The sequence below is a fragment of the Mustela lutreola genome, chromosome 14 (assembly GCF_030435805.1).
Source record: "Mustela lutreola isolate mMusLut2 chromosome 14, mMusLut2.pri, whole genome shotgun sequence".
Lineage (NCBI taxonomy): Eukaryota > Metazoa > Chordata > Mammalia > Carnivora > Mustelidae > Mustela > Mustela lutreola.
Window position 1 is genome coordinate 66,038,224 of NC_081303.1, and position 24,654 is coordinate 66,062,877.

The following is a 24,654-nucleotide window of genomic DNA, read 5'->3' on the forward strand; positions in this document are numbered from 1 at the left end:
GAGCTGCTGGGAGTCTCCCAGAGAGAACACGTCGGATTACCGACTACGTAGTCCCAGGGGTCGGAGTGTGCAAGGGGAAGATGCGAACCTTCCTTTAGTGCTGAATGGCACCACCGGGACTTGGACAGGGATCTGAGAACAGGGAGGGGCAGTAGGGGGAGGCAGGGGGAGCCGGTAGGAGGAGGCACAGGGAGCCATGCGGTCCCTGTGATCCGGAGAGGGCCATCCTTGCAGTGGTAGGAAGAGAGGACATGCCATGTAAATCCTACATCCCCAGCAGGAGTAAGAAGAAAGGAGGGAGTGTGGCCCAGGGGAAACAAGGAGTCAGCAATGGGGGCTACTGGACAGCGTCCCCAGCAATCATAGAACATCTGGGTCTATATTTGTGCCAGCGCTATGCTCTATGCTCGCTCTCAGGGCACACCTCTGCACTTAGGATATGTTTCAACATTAGCATTTAAGAATGTGTTTCACTTTATACCTGTCCCTTGCACATAACAAGGCTTGGATCAATATTTCTTAAATGAGGGGCACCTGGGTGGTTAGTCCCTTAAGCAGCTGCTTCTGATTTCAGTCCAGGTCATGATCTCAGGGTTGTGAGATCAAGACCCACATCATGCTTAGCACTGGTCATGGAGTCTGTGTGAGATTCTCTCTCTCCCTCTGCCCCTCACCCTTCTCTCAAAAAATAAAATTTAAATATATATATATATATATATATATATATATATATAGTATTATATATATTTTTCTTTTTTTATTAAATTTATTTTTTTTAAATAAACATATAATGTATTTTTATCCCCGGGGCTACAGGTCTGTGAATCGCCAGGTTTACACACTTCAAAGCACTCATCATAGCACATACCCTCCCCAATGTCCATAATCCCACCCCCCCCTCCCACCCCCCCTCCCCCCAGCAACCCTCAGTCTGTTTTTTGAGATTGAATCTTAAAAGGTTTGTCTCCCTCCCAATCCCACCTTCTTTCATTTTTATTCTTTTCCTACCCCCCTAACCCCCCCATGTTGCATCTCCACTTCCTCATATCAGGGAGATCATATGATAGTTGTCTTTCTCCAATTGATTTATTTAGCTAAGCATGATACCCTCTAGTTCCATCCACGTCGTCGCAAATGGCAAGATTTCACTTCTTTTGATGGCTGCATAGTATTCCATTGTGTATATATACCACATCTTCTTTATACATTCATCTATTGATGGACATCTAGGTTCTTTCCATAATTTGGCTATTATGGACATTGCTGCTATAAACATTCAGGTGCACGTGCCCCTTTGGAGCACCACGTTTGTGTCTTAGGATATATACCCAGTAGTGCAATTGCTGGGTCATAGGGTAGCTCTATTTTCAGTTTTTTGAGGAACCTCCACATGGTTTTCCAGAGTGGTTGCACCAGCTTGCATTCCCACCTACAGTGTAGGCGGGTTCTCCTCTCTCCACATCCTCGCCAGCATCTGTCATTTCTTGACTTGTTAATTTTAGCCATTCTGACTGGTGTGAGGTGGTATCTCATTGTGGTTTTGATTTGTATTTCCCTGATGCCAAGTGATGTGGAGCATTTTTTCATGTGTCTGTTGGACATCTGGATGTCTTCTTTGCAGAAATGTCTGTTCATGTCCTCTGCCCATTACTTGATTGGATTATTTGTTCTTTGGGTGTTGAGTTTGCCAAGAAAATGTATTATATATATTATATTTTATATATTATACATTATATTATTTATATTACATTATATAGATTATATATGCATATATATATATATATATATATATATATATATATATATATGGAATGAGTGGATGAAGGACATGGAGTCCCAAACTCAAACAACCCCAAACCCAGACAGAAGCCTGAACCTGGGCATAAGCCTGCAGAGGCATCACCAGAGTTCACTTTCCTTCTGGTACCTTCCATGGCTCTACTACACCCTCAAATTTCCTTATGGGCAAAAATTGCCCTCTGAAATGCAGATGAAATCAAGATTCTTCTCAGCCTAGATGGGCTTGTATGGAGGGTTCCTGCTCATCACCCAGAAGAGCCTTTCCAGGGTGTCCTCAAGAGGGCACAAGGAGCCCCAGTCTAGTCAAGTGTGTGCTGTGGCTTACGAAGGCCCCGGTGGCACCTAAAATACAAACAAACATCATTCTTATAACTAAGGGAAAAGTCAGGAGGAGGGAGTCATTAAGAATATTTGACAACACATCTCTGCTTTCCTATTTGTACTGTTCAGTAACATCCCTAGTTGAATACTGGTTTTTAAAACATAATACCGCACCCATGAGTCACTGGTGACTGTGCTGTTTCCACAGGACTGTTTGCTGGAAGGTTAGATAACGTCATCGCTCTGGAAGCCTTGGGCAGGAGGAATGACAAACACGATGGCCAACTGTAGCCAGCGGACTCATGCACCATGACCTTCTCGGAAATGGGAGGTAACAGCCTGACCCCATGAGGTGTAAGAATCAGTGCATTCTTTCATTCCATGTGGGACCTGAAAGTACTTTTAGGTCTTTTATTGACATTTATGTCTCAGTTTTGTCTTTGTCACAAAATATACTGAGTTCAAAAGGAATGCCTGCTTCTCGGAAAATAATTCTTAATGACTGTGTTTAAAGAATTATAGCAGGGACACCTGGGTGACCTAGGGGGTTCAGTGTCTGCCTTCGGCTCAGGTCGTAATCCCAGGGAGGGCAGTAAAAATCTTTTAAAAATAATAAGAAAAATAAAGAAGTTTAGCTCAGTTTGTTGAGTGCCCAACTCTTGGCTTCAGCTCAGGTCATGATCTCATGGGTCATGGGATCAAGCCCTGAGACCTGGTCCATGCTCAGAAGGGGACTTTGCTTGTCTTTCTCCCTCTGCTTCTCCCTCTACTCGTGCACGCACACACACACTCTCTCTCTCTCAATAAATAAGTAAAATTTAAAAAACAAAACAAAAAACCTTGGACATAATAATTCCTATCCACCCAGGACATATAAATTCAAATCAGATCTTAATATTTTAGGCAAAGAGGGATTTTAAAATTACCAGGAAAAGATCAGCTAGTAGGTTCCACCAGACATATTGACACATACATTTCTGATTATTAAAAGATGCAATATTTCAGATGGGACAACATAATATTTTCAATATAATTACATATGTGATTATATAATCATTATGCAGTTATTAATTTACCATCGATATGCTATTATCATGCACAAAGCATTATGCTGAAGGAGGAATGTTTGACAGAAAACGAATGCACAAAACATACTTTTTCAAGGAGTTTATGCTCTGAGAAGAAAGGACCAAGTAACACTAGGCAGATGATATGAAGCTAATAATGAGGAACAAACTTGCCACTAGGAACCCCCAGGAGGAAGACAGGGCATCAGGCTGGAGTGGCTAAGAAAATCCTCAGGAGGGTTAAGCAGGGTGCTCAGACGAGGTACAGATGGAGAAGACCAGGAAACAAGTTTTGACTGTTACTGATACTCAGACACAGAACTTTAAAAAAAAAAATACTGTATTCATTTGCTGGGGCTGTTGTAACAAAGTATCACAAACTGGGGCTGAAACAGCAGGTGCCTCATGTTTCTGAAGCCTAGAAGACAGAGGTCAAGGTGACAGCAGGGTTGGTTCCTCTCAGGGCCATGAAGAATCTGTTTACCGGTAATCTAGAAAGTTCCTCAGCCTGAGGATACGATATCCCATTTTCCGTCTTTGTGTTCGCATGGAATTCTGTTTGTGTGTGTCTATGTCCAGATTTTCCTTTTATGAGGACACAGTCATTTCGGATTAGGCCCACCTTCATGACCTTACTTTAGCTCATCTCCATAAAGACCCTCCCTCCAAACAAGGTCACTGCTGTGAAGGACTGGAGCTTAGGTCTTCACCATATCTTTTTGGGAATACACAGTTCAACCCATTTCAACCCAACACACTATTTCATATAGCAAGGGCACTTTTTTTTTTTAAAGTTTATTTTTTTAGTAACCTTTACGCCCAACTTCAGGCTCAAAGTCATGACCCCGAGATCAAAGTTGCCTATTCTCTTCCAGCTGAGCCCACCAGGCACCCCTGGCAAATGCCTTTCAAAAATATTGTTGGAAGGTTCGGGTTTGGTGTTTATTCTAGCATCATGTCATGGAATAAGACAGAAAAAAGTAGAAAAAGAAGTGTTCTAGCTCACCCCCTTCCATATAGTTCAGTTTTCTCTCTTGGTTTATCTGCCTTCTCACTGTATGGAAATGAATAGATGTGTTTGAGGTTAGGGAATGTATTAATAACTCTCTTCATTTGTATTACAGTTTATGAACTATTTCCTAATCTCCTTTGAACTTCACAAAAATTCTCTGAGGTAAAGAGGAAATGCTGTATTCCCAACATACAGACAATTGAATTATCTCAGAGATGCTCCATGAAATGTTTAGGGTCCTGCTTTGGGTGAATGGGAAAAACGGCAATAACATTTAGGTATTCTGGAACAACTGGGTGGCTTAGTCATCTAAGTGGTTAAGCGTCTGACTCCTGATTTCGGCTCATGTCGTGGGATCGAGCCCTCCATTGGGCTCCACACTGAGCACGGAGTCGGCTTGTCCCTCCCCCTCTGCTCCTCCCCCTGCTTGCATGCTCTCTCACTCTCTCTCTAAAATAAATAAAAATCTTTAAAAAAACAAAAATCAAAAAATTAAATTTAGGTGTTCTGGAATATAGCGCAGATCTTGTGCATTCCATCACGATGTATCAAAACATGAGAGCACAGCAATCACTTCTACTTGTTTATCTTCATTTGGAAAACAGACACAGCCAGCCAACTGAAGAGTATGTTGGTAAGATTATGTGAATTCTTGGTAGAGGCATAAGGGGAGCTTTAAGCAGACAGCGGGCAACTGTCATCATGGGGCTGACGGGACAGAAACTCAGGATCTGCCTCTACTTACTGAGTTAAAGCAGACATCTGCATCTGTCTGGACCCACAGAGAAGGTTCTTTGGAAGTCTGAAGAGGACTTTTATTTGGTGTGTGATTATTTCTTTGGGGAGCATGAATCTTGGATGGAGGAAGAGTTTCAAACAAGTTTTTAAACTTTCTTTTTTCTTTTTAACTTGACTCCACACCCACCATGGGGCTCAAACTCACAACTCCTAGATAGGGAGTCACGTGCTCCAAGCCCCGAGCCAGCCAGGCACCCCAAATACATTAAAAATTTTAAAAGATTTTATTTATTCACTTGACTGACAGAGATCACAAGTAGGCAGAGAGGCAGGCGGCGGTGGCGGGGCGGGGGGGAAGCAGGCTCCCCGCTGAGCACAGAGCCCGATGTGGGGCTCGATTCCAGGACCCCAGGATCATGACCTGAGCCGAAGGCAGAGGCTTTAACCCACTGAGCCACCCAGGCACCCCTCAAATAGGTTAATTTTTAAAATTAACTTATTCAGATGTTAGCCTTGGGATTTGTAGACCACACCCATCAAGGGTCTGCTTATTTCCTTTTGAAATATTTAAAATACATTCTAATCCAATCCAGCCAAAAAAACCCCTTGTGCTATAAATATGGATAAATAGCTAGATCCAAAAAGGCCACATTTACTCCTTCATTAAAGAATAGTTAGGTCTTGTGTTCATTGTTCAGTTTCTTTCCTTTTTTTTTTTTGTTTTGTTCATAATAACAAATGTTACCATTTATTGAGAAAAGCACATCAAGAGTCATGCTAAACATTTTTCAGATTACCCCATTTTATAGACTAAACCTGAGGCTCAGTTAGGTGAGGTGCTTTGTTGAATCCAGACCTTTCTGACTCCACAAAGCTTATTGATTTTTTGGTTTTATTTCTTTTTGTGTCATTAATATTTCTTTAAGTGTCATTGATAAAATTCGCACACCAGAGAGTAATCTCATTTCAAGTGTACAATTAAATGCTTTTTAATATATTCAACAGAGGGAATTGTGAAACCATCACCCCAAATTGGGGATATTTTTCATCACCCCCAAAAGAAACCCTGTACCCTTTGGTTATCACTCCCACCTCATCTTCCCATGCACCTCCCTTCCCCTGCCCTAGGCAATCTCTAATGTACTTTCTTCCATTTCTGTAGACTTGCCTACTCTGGACATTTCATATAAATGGATTCTATATTATATGGTCCTTTTCATTGTTCAAAGTAGCCTGAAGTGCACCAAATGCAGTAAATCACAATCCTTGGCCCATGATACACCGTCAACATTAGTCCAGGAATAGCCTGCCGCCTCATTAAAACAGACTATTAGCAGTAATTCATCTCCCTTACCCTGCTTTTCCTCCACCCTATTGCTCTGCCTCTCCCATCCAGAGGTTACCACCTGTTTTATTTATATGGGGTTTCATCACAATCTGTATGCATTTATAAACATTTTAGTCATTAGTTGGAACTTTATAGTTTGAACTCTAGGGAGGCAGGAAGTAGTAAGTTGGGACTCATTTCTCCCACCCGGTATGTCAAGTGAGATCCGCCTACGCTGATGGATAAAGCTACGGTTTATTCATCTTTCTTTACATGACTCTACCACAATTTGTCCAATCTCATGCCAATGGGCATTTGTGGGTTTTTTTTCCCTAGTTTTTCCACTATGATGAACAGTGCTGTTGTCTCTTGGCTTACAGGTACAAGCATTTCCCAAGTAAACACTCAAGGACAGTCTTAGTAAATGGTAAAGCAAAATGACTACAGTATTTTACATCCCATCAGCTACTATGAGAGACTCTGTGGATCCACATCTCTTCAACCTCAGTATCTCCATTTTTGCTCACTGAATGGGTCTGAACTGGTATCCCACTCCACTCTGGATTTGCATCTCCTTGGCTTATGTGTTTATGGTCCATGTTTACCCTTTGCTGTGAAATACTTGTTCATGAGCTTGGTCCACTGTTTCTCTTGGGTTCTTTGTCCTGCTTACTGATTTGAATTTATTTGAATCTTTTGTCAGTTCATGCAGTGAATATACTTACACATATAAACATCTTAGTCATGACTAAAGTATATGTTGAAATCTTTTTCTCAACAAGACTTTTTTTTCCTTTTTTAAAAAAAATTTAAGTAATCTCTATACCCAACATGGAGCTCAACCTTACAACCCAGAGGTCAAGAGTCACATGCTCTACTGCCTGAGCCAGCCAGGTGCCCCACAAATATTTCTTTCTTTTAATAGGCTGTACTTAATTTTCTTTTCTTTTTTTTTTTTTTTAAAGATTTTATTTATTTATTTGACAGACAGAGATCACAAGTAGGCAGAGAGGCAGGCAGAGAGAGAGAGAGAGAGAGGAGGAAGCAGGAAAGAGCAGAAAGCCCGATGTGGGGCTCGATCCCAGGACCCTGGGATCATGACCTGAGTCGAAGGCAGAGGCTTTAACCCACTGAGCCACCCAGACGCCCCTGTACTTAATTTTCTTAAAGGGATCTTTGATAGGAAAAAGGTCCTAATTTTAATTTAGTTAGTTAACATATCATTTAATCTAGATAAAATACACGAGACAACTGTTTTCAAAGTAGTGGGCAACAGACAACACAAGACTGGCATTATACTAAACTGAAACTCATAAAGTAAGTTCTACAATAGTCTAACCTCTCTGTCTTGGGACTTCTGTGCAGTGCATTGCGTCAGAGTCCAAGCAAAGCATGACAGTCCCACTAAGCTGGTGAGCCAGAGATCAGAGTTTGGGGCAGGTGAGCAAGGAGGAACCGTGTGGACTGAGTGGTCGCAAATGTGTGTGAAGCCCTCAAGTCCAAGGTTGATGGCTGCACGGTACGCAGCTTGAAAGACAGGGGTGTTTTAGTAGGAAGCATTAACCCAACTATCATACAATATCTGTATTTCAGAGGTTTCTAGGAGAAAACAAGACTTTAAATTATCTTTATTTAGTTCCTGTTACTTAGTGTCTAAAACCAGGATGAAGGATGGTCACTTACTTAAGATTTGTTAAGTATTAATTATTACCCTAGGCGTTCACTATATTTTTCATTATTCAGAGCAATCTGATAAGATAAATTCTACTGTCTCTCATCCATGGGTAAAGGAACTATGAAAGCTCAGTAACCTGCCCAGGAAGTCACAGAATTACCTAGTGATAAACCCAGAATTCAAGCCGACCAGTCTCTTGAGACCTCACACTTGACAAAGGCACCCTTTGCCCCTTGTCCTAATACCAAAAAAGGAAGTGGATTCCTTTCCTAAATCCTTCTCTGTTTCCAAAATCCTCAACAGAACTCATGACATATATATAATTTTTAAAAAATTTATTTATTTGAGAGAGAGCGAGTGAGAGAGCATGCACACACATGAGCCTCCAAGCACCTGGGAGCAGGGGAAGGGTAGAGGGACAGAAGCAGACCCCCCCCCCACCCCCACTAAGTGCGGAGCCCCATGAAGGGCTCGATCTCACGACCCTGAGATCATGACTCAAAGCCAAAATCAAGAGCTAAACACTCAACCTACAGTCACCCAGGTGTCCTCTACTATATTCTTTATGATGGCAAACCTAACATGGATCATTCAGAATCTTAAAGAAGAGGGGCATGCACCTGGGTGGCTCAGTGGGTTAAGCCTCTGCCTTCAACCCAGGTCATAATCTCAGGGTCCTGGGATAGAGCCCCACATCAGGCTCTCTGCTCAGCGGGGAGCCTGCTTCCTCCTCTCTGCCTACTTGTGATCTCTGTCAAATGAATCAATTAAAAAAAAATCTTAAAAAAAAAATTAAAGAAGAATATAAATTCACTTAACAATACAAGCTGTGTTTATTGCACAATAGAAGCACATTATTCGCAAATGGCAGTCACTGCTCTACAGCTGTACTCTCTATACATTAAACAAATATATTTCTTATGTGGAGGTCATTCCACTATAAATATTGTATTTCACAGTACAAACAAGGAAAAATATGTACTTACAAAGAACAAAGGCACTGAGACTGTTTCTTTACATATAATTATAATAAAAAAAATACAGAAAAATATAAAAATAACTTTTTGGCAGCCATATAAACTCTCCTCCTAGAAACACCAGATAAATAATACATTCAGCAATTACCCACTGAGCTACTATTCGGTAGCTCCTCATCTGAAATAACTAGTATTCAACATCAGAGTCCTGGCTTTACAATACTGTGATTTTCCACTGACTTCTTTATCCGCTTAATTTTTTTCCTTAAGACTTCATCATCTTGTTTGGAAATAAACCGAAAATATCTGCAACCTAAAAAACAAAATAAACAAAGAGTTTTAATACTTACCAATGCTTCAAATATATTTCTACATTTTAAAAAATGTTGCTTCAGCTCTGACACAGTAATGATTATGAAAATGGGGGGATCTGTATGAGGTTTACCAGTATGAGCACATCCTGAGAGCCGCCGCCGGTGAAATGTATGCTTCCTACATACGGAAATGTTTCCGACCCGTCATAATTCGAGCGCACACTTCATCTGGCTTTCCACCCTGCCTCCCAAATCCTAGTTAAGGTGATATGTGTATTATCACATACTCATGTATTGAATATGCCTCCTCCAGAAGCAAATTACAATCGCTTCCCTTTTAAGGTTAGCTTGAACAGCCCAAGAGGCATCTGTAACAGTAAGAAAGTTCTCTGTAAGCAAACCCTGAGGTGAAGGATTAGGATGAACTCACAGGTTAGAAGAGATCAGAACTGGGCTAGTCCAGCGCCCAGTGGGCAGTGGGGTGGTGACCGTGCAACTCTGAGAAAGGGGCCTTGTGCTTATGACAAGTTCTTCTACGTGCTTGTCACAGTCTTACAGTGCTAAGCAGATCACTGGTTAAATATTTCAGACATGAATCAAATCTCTGTTAAAAAACTGTAAACTAGATATTACAGGGTTTTTTTTTTTTTTTAATTTGATAAATGAGTGAGACCATAAATCATCTAAGAAAAACTAATTTTCATCATAGTCTCAGCACGTATCTAATCCAACCATCATCTCTGGGAAGTTGCTAGGAAACATACTGCACCTCCAGTAACCATTTTATCGTCCCTGAAAACAGTGTGCCAGAATGACTATTTTGTTAGCTGGGAAGCAGCGGCGTGGGTGGTGTTAATAGCCTGTATTTCTAAACACACCTACCACTTCAGCAAAAACAAAATACTTTGGACACAGACCTCTGCTTCTATCTAGAATACTGAAAGATGAAAAGAATTTTGCTCCCACCCTAACACAGAGAAAAAGCCAAATCAACTACAGTAAACTCCTATCTCCTCACGAGCCAGCAGACATGGAGTCGAGGGGACACGGCTTGACTCGCCTTAGCAGAGACGGAAGACAGGCAGCTCCCACACCCGACTCTTAAGCATGGAACAAAGGCAGACCATGACCAGAATTTGAATCCTGTGATATAATGAGCAGAACCAGCTCAACTCCTGACCAGACTGACTGAAGCCCGACACTAAGGCCCAAAACAAGAGATGGACCCCTTTCCAGGCATGGTTATGCCTAATGTTCAGATAGTACTTCTGAATTTCTCAAGCACTTCGATGTGACGCTCACCTGATGCTCGCAACCATCCTGGAAGCATCAAGGACAGGTGTTAACAAAGCCCCCTCAGAGAAGGCTCCCAAAGGTTCGCTGACCTAAGTGACAGGGCAAGATGACAGAACTGGAAAACCAGCCCATGTTTTCAGACTCTGCTCAAACATAGACGCCTTTAGGTATCTGTACTAGATGCCTCTATGCTCATAAGGAAGTAGGAAATCACAGTCTGAATCACATTTCTGTTCCTTGGTGTGTGTTCAGAAATCTTAGGATTGCTTTCACTTTTATTTGTCCCTTTCCTCTGAGAAACTGGCACTTTATTAACCTTAGTAACCATCTGAAACACTCACTGAGAATACTAACTCCAAAATAGTATCCACCATATCTAAAGCCAAGCCGGAGATGCTCTTTCGGATACTCCGGATTCTCCAGCAGCAGCCTGCTTACTCAGGAACACGGAGACATTCGCTTCATCTCCGATCAGACCCAGCCGCGGTCCCATCTCTGTCCTCACCGGGCAGTGGCAAAAAGCAGTGAGAGTTTTCACAGTCAAGACAGACCACAGAGATAAGATCAATTTCCCTTTCTTTTAAGAGGATTTTTAAATAAGTTACAGGAGGTATAATTTTTTATAGGGAAAAATGTTTCATCCTTGTAGGAACAGACAACTAAATATAACAGCAATTATACAACAATGAAATCTCCAGAGAATATTCTTCTCTTTCTAATACTGTAAGGTAGACAATGTCAGTTGCTGTGAAAACAGTCCGTATCCTCTATCTTTTTTTTTTTTTACTTAATTAATTTATTTGACAGAGATCACGGTAGGCAGAGAGAGAGAGAGAGAGAGAGAGAGGAGGAAGCAGGCTCCCCGCCGAGCAGAGAGCCCGACGCGGGACTCAATCCCAGGACCCTGGGATCATGACCCGAGCTGAAGGCAGAGGCTTTAACCCACTGAGCCACCCAGGTGCCCCCGCATCCTCTATCTTAATTAGCCCCTAAAGATACCCAAGTTACAGCATAAAAACCAACCACCACAATTAACAAGACGAAATCGCTGCTTCTAGTTCACAGACGGTCGCGACTAGCACATCAGCTGGCTCCAAGTCAACATCCACTTTCCCATGCCCCAGTTATTTCTCCAGCCTCTGATGTCCACTATAGCCAGTAACCTGTGGCACGAATGAATGGTCACACTTTGTCATTTCAAAAGCGTCCAAAAGCTACGCCTAGATAAGAAGAAAAGAAACCTTCGCACCTTTTCCTAGCAGTACCCCAGCCACCGAGGCTTTCTCACAGGCCAGTGCTTTATCCTCTTTCCAGTCGCTTTTGGCCCAAAAGGAGCTGAAGTGAAAGTCTGGCCACCAGTTTTTCCTGGAGTTCCACTCTTCTTGAACCCAGGCAAGGTGATTCCTAGAAAAGAAAAATGTCAAACGGGCAGGTCAGTGATGGGAGGGGGACCGAACTGCCGGAATCTGAACATAAGAAAGCCCTTTTGTCACGCAGCTGGGAAGATGCTGGACATTCAGACTGAGGCTGCCTACCAAAGCAGCCAACCATCTCTCAAAATGAGAACGGGGTCCTGCTTGGAGCAGCAGGCAAGGAGAAGCACCTGTCACACTACAAAAACATCAGTCAAGACGTCCGAGGAGGCCACTGAGGGCACCTACACTGACAAATGTCCCTATCCACGGGCAGATCCTGGCTGGTGTGGTCACTGACCAAGATGAAGCCGAGAAGACCACTGTCATCTGCTAAGACTACCTCCACTACATCCAAAAGTACTCCTTCAAGAAACACCACAAGAACATGTTCATGTACCTGTCCCCCCACTTCAGGGATGTCCAGATTGCTGACATGGTCACAGTGGGCAAGTGCCAGCCCTTGGGAAAGACTGTGTGGTTCAACGTGCTCCAAGTCATAAAGGCCCCTGGCACCAAGAAGCAATTCCAGAAATTCTGAGATTGGAATCTGTCCACACCCCCAAAGAAAATAGTTATTTTCCCAGTCACACACACACACACACACACACGTCTGTGGAAAGATGACAAGAAAGATGTTCTCAAAGTACGGTCTCGTGCGGCCACCCATGGTATAGCACATGCATGAAAGCAAATCCTTTTTAGTTCTCTTTGATTTCTGCTTTCCATTTAATTAAATAGCCACTTTGGTATACGCAACGGTTAGCAGCACACACCCTGAACTCGAAATCCTGGATCTGAATCTCCAATCTCCCATTTACTATGTGATCCTGGGCAAGTTGCTTAATCTCTCTGAGCCTCAATTTCCACGAAGCTATTAATGGTCCCCATCTCAAAGCACTGTCATTAAACTGGCCCAGGAGTATAGTGGTCTCATATAAAGACCTTTGCATATTGTCTGGTACTTCCTAAATGTTCAATGAATGTTAGCAATGATGATTATTACTTAAAAATAACTATAAAACCTTACTTTGTATGTTACAAATTACTACTCAAATTAAGATGCCATTATTATACAAATATGTGAACACACAGGTTTGACAGTTGAACCCAGACAATGCTAAGTGTTTGTCAATAACTTAATTGAGCAAATATTTATTAGCACCCATGTGTGCCCTGTGGCAGAACTTCTAGAGGTTTAAAAAAATGAATAGTACACTTCTTTGCCTTCTTGTGGTTAGTTGGGGGGTTTTATGCTGCTGTAGATGAGAAAAGTGGTTTAGTTATCACACCAAAAACACTTTATAATCAGCCCTCTTCTGTCTCCAAGGTCAAGTCATATCTGCAGCCTGACACAAGTTCCCATCGATGCTAAAGATTCTAACCAACTGAAATGGATATGATAAACAAATGAACCTTAACGTTATCACAAAGTTAACCCCTTCCTCTCACGAAGTAAAAATGACTAGGACCACTCCTGTTTTCACTTGAAATGTGGCACTAATGACCTCATGATCACAGGTGTAGTTTCAGATATCCAGCTCACAGTGGACTTAACAAATATTTGCTGAATGAACATAACCTATGATGATCTTATGAGGCCTGCAAAGCCCCACTGAAAATTACTGAAAACAGCTGGGAGAGAAGCTGCTTCCTATGAGATTTTACAAGATGATGACACAGATCACCAAGAGCTTCACGAAGAGTCCGATGAAGAGTGGGGGTGACCACTGTTTGCCAACATTTCCAACCTGAAAACGTACATCTTCCCCAATACCGCAGTGGTAAGGTATGGTACTTTTTTTTGACAGCATAAAATATCTTGACAGTATTTTTGTATGTTTCACTTGGGAATGTATTTTCTTGCTTCTGATGTACTCAGAACAGCTGAAGACATAGTTCAAGAAATCAAAAAACATAAGCAAAGAACTTTAAACAGTAAAAGGTATCAGCTAAAATACTGGGAAATTTTACTGATCTGATCCAATAATAAACACTGTGTCTTTTACTTACCCCATTAAAATCTGTCTCAGATATTTTGCCAAGTATTTCCAAGCAGTTATATTTTTAGTGCATCCAGCAAAATCTAAGACTCCAAATAAGACCTCTAATCCCAGTTTACGGTGGTCTTCTTTTTCTGTAATGGGCACAGTTAGAATTTACACAAGGTATTGAAGTGCACAAGGCTAAAAATATTTATTTGGTTGATAAAATACTACTAAGTTGTAAGCCTTCTAGTTTGGTTAGCAGTTTAAAATAATTCGTTACACTCATACTCTCCAGTAAATTACTGAATTCTTACCTCTTTCAGTATTTTGAAATTCATACTCTTCAGTAAATTACTGAAAAATCCAGTAATTTAGTTCCAGCTAATGAAGTCAGAGTGGTGGATCTGATTTCTAAATGGGCTACATTCGACTGAGGGAGGACACTATTTAAAGAACCTGCCCTCTCTTCTAACAGATGAGGGGCTGACATAGCCCCAGTACCTACTGGACTTAAGCTGACTTCCTTCTATGAAGAAGTATGTGCTTTTCTATACCGAGCTGAAATGTAGTAAAGATTAAAACGAGGTGAATTATACAAATTAAAGCCATTTATCTTGTGCTATTACCTAATATTCTACAGCGGAAGTCAGCATACTTTTCTTATAAAGGGACCAGTAAATATTTAAGCTTTGTGAGCTGTATGGTCTTTGTCACAACTACACAACTCTGCTGTTGTAGTACAAAAGTCATAGACAACACAAAAGTGCTCCAAGAGAACTTGATTTACAAAAATAGGTGGGGGTGGATTTGGCCCACCGACCCTAGTTTGCTAGTCTATAGCTTGTCTGCACAAAGAGATACAAAACAAAAACTATTTACCTGACTTTCCCAGTAATCTATGGAATTCTAACATCAATTTATGAGATGGTACAATCTGATACAAAATCTGGAAGAAAAAAATAATCTTGTAATTTGTATATATTATAAAGGCATTTCTTTACTTTTAAGCAACCTCTACACTCAATGTGGGCTCAAACTCACAACCCCAAGATCAAGAGTTGCACACTCTACTGACTGAACCAGCCAGGTGTCCCAGCTAATGTATTTTTATTTTTTATTTATTTTTTTTTTTAAAGATTTTATTTATTTATCAGAGAGAGAGAGGAGGAGAGAGCGAGCACAGACAGACAGAATGGCAGGCAGAGGCAGAGGGAGAAGCAGGCTCCCTGCTGAGCAAGGAGCCTGATGTGGGACTCGATCCCAGGACGCTGGGATCATGACCTGAGCCGAAGGCAGCTGCTTAACCAACTGAGCCACCCAGGCGTCCCTAAGCTAATGTATTTTTTAAAAGAAGACTGGCAGCGCCTGGGTGGCTCAGTTGGTTAAGCGTCTGCCTTCAGCTCAGGTCATGATCCCAGGGTCCTGGGACTGAACCCCACAATGGGCTCTCGGCTCAGCAGGAGCCTGCTTCTTCCTCTCCCTGCCACTCCCCCTGCTTGTACTCTGTCAAATAAAGAATATCTTTAAAAAAAGAAAAAAACAAATAAATAAATAAAAGACTGAAAGGTAAGAATTTTTCTTGGGGCCCTGTTGGCTAAGTGTCTGACTACTGATTTCAGCTCAGGTCATGATCTCAGGGTTATGAGATTAAACCCACATTATACGCCACACAATGAAAGATTCTCTCTCCCCCACCCCCTCTCTCTTTCTATACATAAATAAATAAATAGTATTGTTTTGTTTTAAGATTTTATTTATTTGACACAGAGAGAGAGATGACAAGTAGGCAGAGAGGCAGGCAGAGAGAGTGGAGGACGCAGGCTCCCCACTGATCGGAGAGCCCGATGAGGGGCTCGATCCCAGGACCCTGGGATCATGACCTGAGCTGAAGGCAGAGGCTTTAACCCACTGAGCCACCCAGGCGCCCCAATAAATTGTTTTTAATACATTCAAGTGTATACTTAAAATAAGTGTTTTACTGTATGTAAATTAAATTTCAATAAAGTTGATTTTCAAAAAGTATCAAAGCAGAATTTTCCCGAAAGGTTGACAAAGGGTTTCCAAAATACTGATCCTTTGCCCTCAGCCTAACTTGGAGAGAGTAGTGGGGGAATGGGAGTGGAGGGTCACCCAAGCCTCACATGTCCACCTCAGGGCACACACAATCATTTGCTAGGAGTGCTAGAATTTCAGAGCTGGAAAGCATGACCTAACGATGTTTCAAAATTTACTTTTTTTTTTTTTCTTCTCAATCTCTACACCCAACATGGGGCTCAAATTCATGACCCTGAGATCAAGAGTTGCATGCTCCACTGACTGAGTGAGCCGGGCACCCCAGGATGTTTTAAAGTAGATCCCCAATCATGTTCAAACATTGAAATAAACATTTTATACCTTAAGCACACTTATCAGTTTCTCTCTTGGTGCCTTTTCTCTCTTCAGAAAGTTATATAAGTAGACATGAGCATTTGGATTTGATGGGAACTTTTCATCATAGGCATAATTGGTGAGCACTTCTCGGGCTCCATCTCGATCCCCATAGAATTCCAGCATCTATATAAAATAAGTTAAAATGTCTTAGCTAAATCCTGTAAGACAGCTGTATGAAAGATAATGCATAACTTAACTCTATTGATGGGAACAAAAATTAATTAAAATGATGAATAGGACAAATAGTAATGTCACTGGTTGCTCTCACCAACGTACGTCATGATCTCTATGGAATACAGATCACTTACACCAAAGGCCTATGTGGGTTCCCACGTTCTCCTTATCACATTTTTTGTTACTGAAAAATGCAGCAAGTTCAAGCTAGGAACTATTCCTATCAGAAAAAAGTCTTCCAAGGAGGGCATACGACCAACTGAGAAAGACCATATGATGCAACTAACCTCAGTGCCCGACATAACTTCAGCCACAAAGGGAACACGGGAGAACTACAATTCCTTTCCTTTCGTTCCCACCCATATGCGGCATGTGGTTCCAGAGATCATCTTTTGACAATTAATTAATTAATTATCATGTTAGCATCCAGGAAACTCTCAAAAAGCCAGTTACTTTGAAGATTTATTCCTAGTGCCCATGCCAAGGCTCTCTGTCCTTTCACACTGACTCTGAGAGGACATGGCGTGGCGCCCTAATAAACTTCCTAAAAGCCATTAGTCTTCATCCATCCCACATATTGTGACCCACATTCAGATTTCTGTCCCCTGGTCTTCTCTACCCCACCAAATCGTAAAGGATCTCTCTGCTTTTCTTCTAACTTCAGTTAAGAGTAATACAAATTTAACATTTATAAACTATATTGCTATTTATTTTATAAATATTTGACCATGACACATTATCCAGTGATGAAGGGGGGAAAAAAAAGTAACATTTACAGTATATTAGTAAAATAAAAATTCTTCAGCCCACAAAGAGACATATTCTCTCTTTTTAATTTTTACAAATTTTTCTTTATCTATTTTAAGATTTTGTTTTAAGGACTCTCTATACCCAACGCAGGGCTCAAATTCACAACCTGGAGATCAAGAGTTGCGTGTCCACTGGCTGAGCCAGCCAGGCACCCCTCTTTTTTTTAAAACAATTTCCTCCACTTAGTCACCGTCGGATCAATAACAATAAGGCTCATGACACAATGACACTAATAGAAGTTTATGAGACGACTACTGGCCTCTACGTAACTCTTCACAAAAGGGTCCCAAACTCCAGGAGTTTGAATCAATGCACCAAGGTTTACAGATGTCTTGCAGCTGTGGTTGAGCATGCTCTGGGACGCTGCGTTGTAAGCGTAATCATCTTCATCTGTCCAGAGACAACAGATTCTTAAAAGTCATTCAGTACTGAGGGCTTTGTTCATAGTAATAGCAATCAATAAACTATCCACAAGAAAAGTTCAGGCCCTGATGGCTTTGCTAGTAGATTCTAAGAAAGAATTTTAAAGAATAATTTATATTTAAATTATTTATTATTATTAAATATTAAACATTTAAAGAATAATACTAATTCTTCACAAACTCTCCCTGCCCCCAACCCCCTACCCCCCCAAAAGACAGAATGGGAGGAAGTGCACACATGGGGAACTTTAAGAATGAATCTAGGTGATAGCTACGCAGATACTTGTTTTATTTTATTATTATTTTTTTAAAGATTTTATTTATTTATTTGACGGAGAGAGATCACAAGTAAGCAGAGAGGCAGGCAGAGAGAGAGGGGGAAGCAGGCTTCCTGCTGAGCAGAAATCCCGATGCGGGGCTCAATCCCAGGATCCTAAGGTCATGACCTGAGCCGAAGGCAGAGGCTTAACCCACTAAGCCACCCAGGCACCCCCAGATACTTGTTTTAAATTATTCATTTTATCATGCATTTGGTTTTAGGTTTTTTTTTAAAAGATTTTATTTATTTATTTGACAGAGAAAGAAAGAGCAAAAGCAGGGGAAGTGGCAGGCAGAGGGAGATGGAGAAGCAGACTCCCCACTGAACAAGGAGTCCAACACGGGTCTTGGTCCCAAGACTCTGGGATCATGACCTGAGCCGAAGGCAGATGCCCAACCGAGACACTCAGGCACCCAATCACGCATTTGTTTTATACACTTTTTCTGCATGTTTTATTTCAATCTTAAAGGTTTAAATTAAGGAAAGTTAGTCCTTCAAAAGAAACAGTTATAGAAACAACTAGTCCTAGCCTTTTTTTTTTTTTTTTTTTTTTTTTTTTTATTAAACAGATATTCAGGGTTAAAGATCATGTTAAGAGCTCCAGACATTACCCTATCTGTATCTCTTCTTGCTACAGAACAAAGTGTCAGCTGCTGAAAGGTACTGAATTACCCACCAGTGTAAATGCCGTGTTCCAATTGCTTTAATCAATGTTTACTTGAGTTCTATCCAATTGGGTATAAGAAAAAGGTAAATATTGACTTTAAAATTCATCTCATCAATTAATATCAACAAGCCTTTTTAATTTATTTTTATTTTTGTTGAAGATTTTATTTATTTGACAGAGAGAGAGATCACAAGTAGGCAGAGAGGCAGGCAGAGAGAGAGGGGGAAGCAGGCTCCCCGCTGAGCAGAGCCCGATGTGGGGCTTGATTCCATGATCCCTGAGATCATGACCTGAGCCGAAGGCAGAGGCTTACCCCACTGAGCCACCCAGGCGCCCCTCAACAAGCCTTTTTTAAAAGAAATAGTATACCAGGAGTTATGACAAGGTTAACAAAAGACAGAAGATAGGTACGTGACCTCAGAAGACTGATTAGTCTAGAAGAAGAGAGATAGCATAAAACAGGTATGAAAAAACTTAGGACAATTAATTAAAAGAGCAAGTGGTAAAGATCTGATCAATATACATTGAACGTGCAGCTAACACATGAGGGTGTGGCACTGGAATGACAGGTCTAATGAGCCCTGCAGGGCAGATGGCATTCCAGATGGGGAGGCAAGCTTATCATGATGAAGACAGTATTTCAGAATTGTCCCGGAAGAGATCCTACTCAGAAAGAGGGGAAGGAATTTTCAAGATTCGGGAACCTACACATCCACGACACAAAGGAAATACTGCTTATCACAGAAGAACAGTAAGGAACCACATGAGCCAATGTATGCGGGAAGTGAGATTGGGATGGAGGACGAGAAAATTAAAAGGGTTAATTCTAGAGAAGCTTTGGAGAAAAACTATACAAGGGAAGGAAGATGCAGAGAACTGAACATGAATCTGTGGAGACGAAAGGACACCACTACCACTGGAAGTAAGAGAAAGGGAACTCCATTGGAGAAGAAAGGACACACAGCCAGTTCCTGGTGTGGTCAATCAAGAAAACTATCTGTTATGACCTTTGTACAGAACTAAAACAACTTTACCTTGCCCTATTCTCTAAACATATTATTCTGATGAATAATATTTTACAACCAGGGCGCCTGGCTGGCTCAGTTAGAAAAGCCTGCAACTCTTGACCTCAGGATCGTGGGTTCATGTCCCACACTGAGTGTAGAGATTACTTAAAAATAAATAAATAAACAAACATCTTTAAAACAAACTAAACTCCATTCTAAACACACAGGAAGAAATAGTTATTATAAGCAATAATGTCTACTGGAAAAATTAGTAATCTTAAATATTTTAAAAAGCAATAAATCTAAGATGGTCATGGACTTAATTTATGAAACATCTAATTTTTACCTGAAAAGTTTGCTAAAAACAGAAATATTATAAAGGATGATCAAGGAAGTTTACATCAATAGAAATGTGTGCTCTCTGTGGTATCTGGGAAGAACCAGGCCTCACAGTGGGGGCATGAGGTTACTCCCTTGTCCACTACCACCACTGCTATTCAACATAGTACTAGAGGTCCTAGCCTCAGCAATCAGACAACAAAAGGAAATAAAAGGCATCTGAATCAGCAAAGTAGTCAAACTGTCACTCTTGGCAAATGACGTGATACTCTATGTGGAAAACCCAAAAGACTCCACCCCAAAATTGCTAGAACTTGTACAGGAATTCAGCAAAGTGGCAGGATATAAATTCAATGCACAGAAGTCAGTTGCATTTCTATACACTAACAACAGGAGAGAAGAAAGTGTAATTAAGGAGTCGATCCCATTTACAACTGCACCAAAAACTGTAAGATACCTAGGAACAAACCTAACCAAAGAGGCAAAGGATCTGTGCTCAGAAACTATAGACCATTCATGAAAGAAATTGAGGAAGACACAAAGATATGGAAAAACATTCCATGTTCATAGACTGGAAGAACAAATATTATTAAAATGTCTATGCTAACCATAGCAATCTATACATTCAATGCAAATCCTTCAATCCCTATCAAAATATCATCGACTTTTTTCACAGAGCTGGAACAAATAATCCTAAAATTTGTATGGAACTAGAAAGGACCCCAAATAGCCAGAGGAATGTGAAAACAAAAACAAAAACAAAAACAAAAACCAAAGCTGGTGGCATCACAATTCTGGACTTAAGGCTCTATTACAAAGCGGCAATCATCAAGACAGTATGTTATTGTCACAAAAACAGACACAGAGAACAATAGAACAGAATGGAGAACCCAGAAATGGACCCTCAACTCTATGGTCAACTAATCTTCAACAAAGCAGGAAAGAGCATCCAATGGAAAAAAGACAGTCTGTTCAACAGATGGTGTTTATATTTAAACATGCATAAGAATAAAACTAGACCACTTCCTTACACCATACACAAAAATAGACTTGAAATGGATGAAAGACAAAAATATGAGAAAAGAATCCATCAAAATTGTAGAGGATGGGCACCTGGGTGGCTCAGTACGTTAAGCCTCTGCCTTCAGCTCAGGTCACGGTCTCAGGGTTCTGGGATCAGGCCCTGCATCCGCCTTTCTGCTTGGCGGGGAGCTTGCTTCCCCCACCCCTCTGCCTGCCTCTCTGCCTACATGTGATCTCTGTCTGTCAAATAAATAAATAAAATCTTAAAAAAAAAGAAAAAATCATAGAGGAAAACACAAGCAGTAACCTCTGTGACCTCAGCTGCAGCAACTTCTTCCTAAAAACATCGTCAGGGACTTCATCAAGATAAAAAGCTTTTGTGCAGCGGACAGTTGACAAAACCAAAAGACAACCAACAAAATAGGAGAAGATATTTGTAAATGACTTATCAGATAAAGGGATAAAATCCAAAATCTATAAAGAACTTATCAAACTCAATACCCAAAGAACCAATAATCCAATCAAGAAATGGGCAGAGGACATGAACAGACATTTCTGCAAAGAAGACATCCAGATGGCCAGCAGACACATGAAAAAGCGCTCCACGTCACTTGGAATCCGGGAAATACAAATCAAAACCACAACACATAGCACCTCACACCAGTCAGAATGGCTCAAATTAACAAGTCAGGGAACAAAAGATGTTGGTGAGGATATGGAGAAAGGGGAACCCTACTACCCTGTTGGTGGGAATGTAAGCTGGCACAGCCATTCTGGAAAACAGCATGGAGGTTCCTTAAGAAGTTGAAAATAGAGCTTCCTTATGACCCAGCAATCACACTACTAAGTATCTATCCCAAGATACAGATGTAGTGATCTGCAGGGGCACCTGCACCTCAGTGTTTACAGCAGCAATGTCCACTATAGCCAAACTATGGAAAGAGCCCAGATGTCCATCAACAGATGACTGGATAAAGAAGATGTATATACACAATGGAATACTATGCAGCCATCGAAAATTATTATCTTGCCATTGCGATGACGTGGATGAACTATGCTAAGAGAAATAAGTCAATCATTGAAACACAATCATCATATGTATGGAATCTAAGAAACAAAACAGAAGATAATAGGGGAAGGGAAGGAAAAACAAAACAAGATGAAATCATAGAGGGAGACAAACTGTAAGAGACTTTTAATCATAGGAAACAAACTGGTTTCGGTTTGTTCAAACAGGGTTGCTGGAAGGGAGGCGGGGGAGGGAAGAGGGTAACTGGGCGATACACTCTATGTTGATCGACTGAATTTAAGTTAAAAAAGAAATGTCTGGACTGTCCCTGTGATTCAGTGTCATCGACACAAGTACATTCCTCTTCACTTACCAAGTGTAGACAATTCCAACTTCTTTTTAGACCAAGTATAATACTGCAAAAGCCCTTTATATGCCTGAATAAGGTTGATTAACACTTCCTGGGAAGACGACTTTTCACCGTATCTCCATGTCTCTGCGTGACTGAGATTTCTGTTTGCATCTTCAAGCATTCCATGATGCACAAGGTATAAAGCATGTTGTAAGGAGATCTGCATTTGTAAGAAAAAGCCCAGACAAACAAGTCATTAGATAGCCATTAATCCAAAAACTCAGTGAATACAGACGCTAGGCTAAGACCCTGGTAGCACACAGATGATGTGACGACATTGTCTCTGTCATCAAAAATGTCAATTCAGCAAAGAGAAAAGATACGTGAAATAATTGACACTATGGAAATGAGCTAAATTATATACACTCACAGAAGACAATGTGATCTAGTAAAACAAACAGGGGCTTTCAAGACAGATGCTCCTGGTTCAGCTGCTCCCTAAAGCTACATAAAGCTGAATATGTTATTTGCCCTTTGTGAGTCTGTCTGATGGGTTACATGGAACAATTATTAACCCTTCAGAGGGCTGTTATGAGAATTAAATAAGATATTTGCATACCACCTAGTACCTACTTTGGTCCATAGCAGGATTATTCTATACATGTCATACAAGCTTAGAGAAAACATCTTAAGAAGGAGCACTAAAGAATGGCATTGGTTCAGATGGAAAAGTCAGTGCCTGATCCAGAAACCATACGAATAAAGACACCAAGGATGGGCATCCCAGGTATGGAGGACACTAAAGAGGGGAATAATGGGAAGTGCAGTTAATCACGTGAGAAGTGTCAGAGTTCAAGGCCTTCATCACAAACTATCGCAATGATTTCTCAGCTGGTCTCTCCACTCCTGCCCCCACTACAATCCACTTCCATGTGGCTGCCAAAGAAATCTCATTTACGTAAAACCCCTCAAGTCTCCCACTGTCTACAGAATAAAATCTAAGCTCCTTGGGAATGACACAGAGGGCCCAGCTGACTTCCCGTGGCTTCTACCCAGTGACTTTTAGAGTAACCAAAGCACTGGTGGACGCAGGGCTAGCAAACCTTGCCATTCTCGTCAACCGTGCCATTCCCGCCCATCCTCTCCCCTAATACTCCCAGGGAACACCCACTCACTTTTTCAGCCTCTTCTGAAGCATCACTTCCTTCCCTGACTCCCCTACTCATTTACTCCCAGCACTCCCCAATTCCAGAGACCATTCCCCTCCTTTGCCTTCTCACTGGCGTTTCTACTCTGATACGAGTAATTTATTCCATGTACATGGCTGTCTCCCTCTCTCCCTCTGCGGCAAGGTCTACGTCTAGCACATTATCTGGAAGATAGCAGTAAGTGGTTTTCTTAAATTATTAACAAGAAATGTTTTACTGCCTATCCTAATTATCACCCTCAAACTCTGGAGTGTGAAATAGGTTTCTTTCAGGTTTCTTCACTTCAACTGAATAGATTCTATGGGTTTAAAAGAACCCAACCAGGGCGCCTGGGTGCCTCAGTGGGTTAAGCTGCTGCCTTCGGCTCAGGTCATGATCTCGGGGTCCTGGGATCGAGTCCCGCATTGGGCTCTCTGCTCAGCAGGGAGCCTGTTTCCTCCTCTCTCTCTCTCTCTCTCTGCCTGCCTCTCTGCCTACTTGTGATCTCTCTCTGTCAAATAAAAAAAAAAAAAAAAAAGAAAAAATCTTTAAAAAAAAAAAAAAACAAAAAAACCCAACCAATAATTTAGTTAAAATTTGACCCTCCTATTATGTAAGATGGAATGGGGAGTAATTGCTTAATGGGTACAGGGTTTACATTTGGGATGATGACAAAGTTTTGGAAATGCTGGTAATGGTTGTACAACACTGTGAATGTCATTAATGCCACTGACCTGTATACTTACACTGGTTAAAATGTTATAAAATATGTTATTATGTTATTTATGCATGGTATGTATAAAATATGTGTTTACATATTTTACTGCAATAAAAAAATTAGAAAGAAGGAAAAATCAAAACAAAATAAAGAACCACAGAGTAAATATTTTAGGTTTTGTAGGCCATATGGTCTCGGTCACAATTACTCCACTCTGTCATCTGTCATGCTAAAAGCAGCTGTGACAACAAAGTGAATGGGTATGGCTGT

General features: G+C 41.0%; 1 protein-coding gene and 1 pseudogene across 1 annotated transcript in view; one reads left to right on the forward strand and one right to left on the reverse strand.

The window, feature by feature from the left end:
• Positions 1-8,749: 8,749 nt before the first annotated feature.
• TAF1A (TATA-box binding protein associated factor, RNA polymerase I subunit A) overlaps positions 8,750-24,654 on the reverse strand; it is a 30,184-nt gene continuing 14,279 nt past the window's right edge. The window contains exons 5-11 of the mRNA XM_059145508.1: positions 22,501-22,699; positions 17,601-17,731; positions 16,322-16,480; positions 14,807-14,873; positions 13,953-14,076; positions 11,777-11,931; positions 8,750-9,230 (exon numbers count right to left, since the gene is read on the reverse strand). Coding sequence (XP_059001491.1) covers positions 9,118-9,230; positions 11,777-11,931; positions 13,953-14,076; positions 14,807-14,873; positions 16,322-16,480; positions 17,601-17,731; positions 22,501-22,699 — 948 coding nt within the window. The 3' untranslated portion in view covers positions 8,750-9,117. The remainder of the gene's footprint in view (positions 9,231-11,776; positions 11,932-13,952; positions 14,077-14,806; positions 14,874-16,321; positions 16,481-17,600; positions 17,732-22,500; positions 22,700-24,654) is intronic.
• Positions 12,033-12,480, forward strand: LOC131814536 (small ribosomal subunit protein uS17-like; annotated as a pseudogene).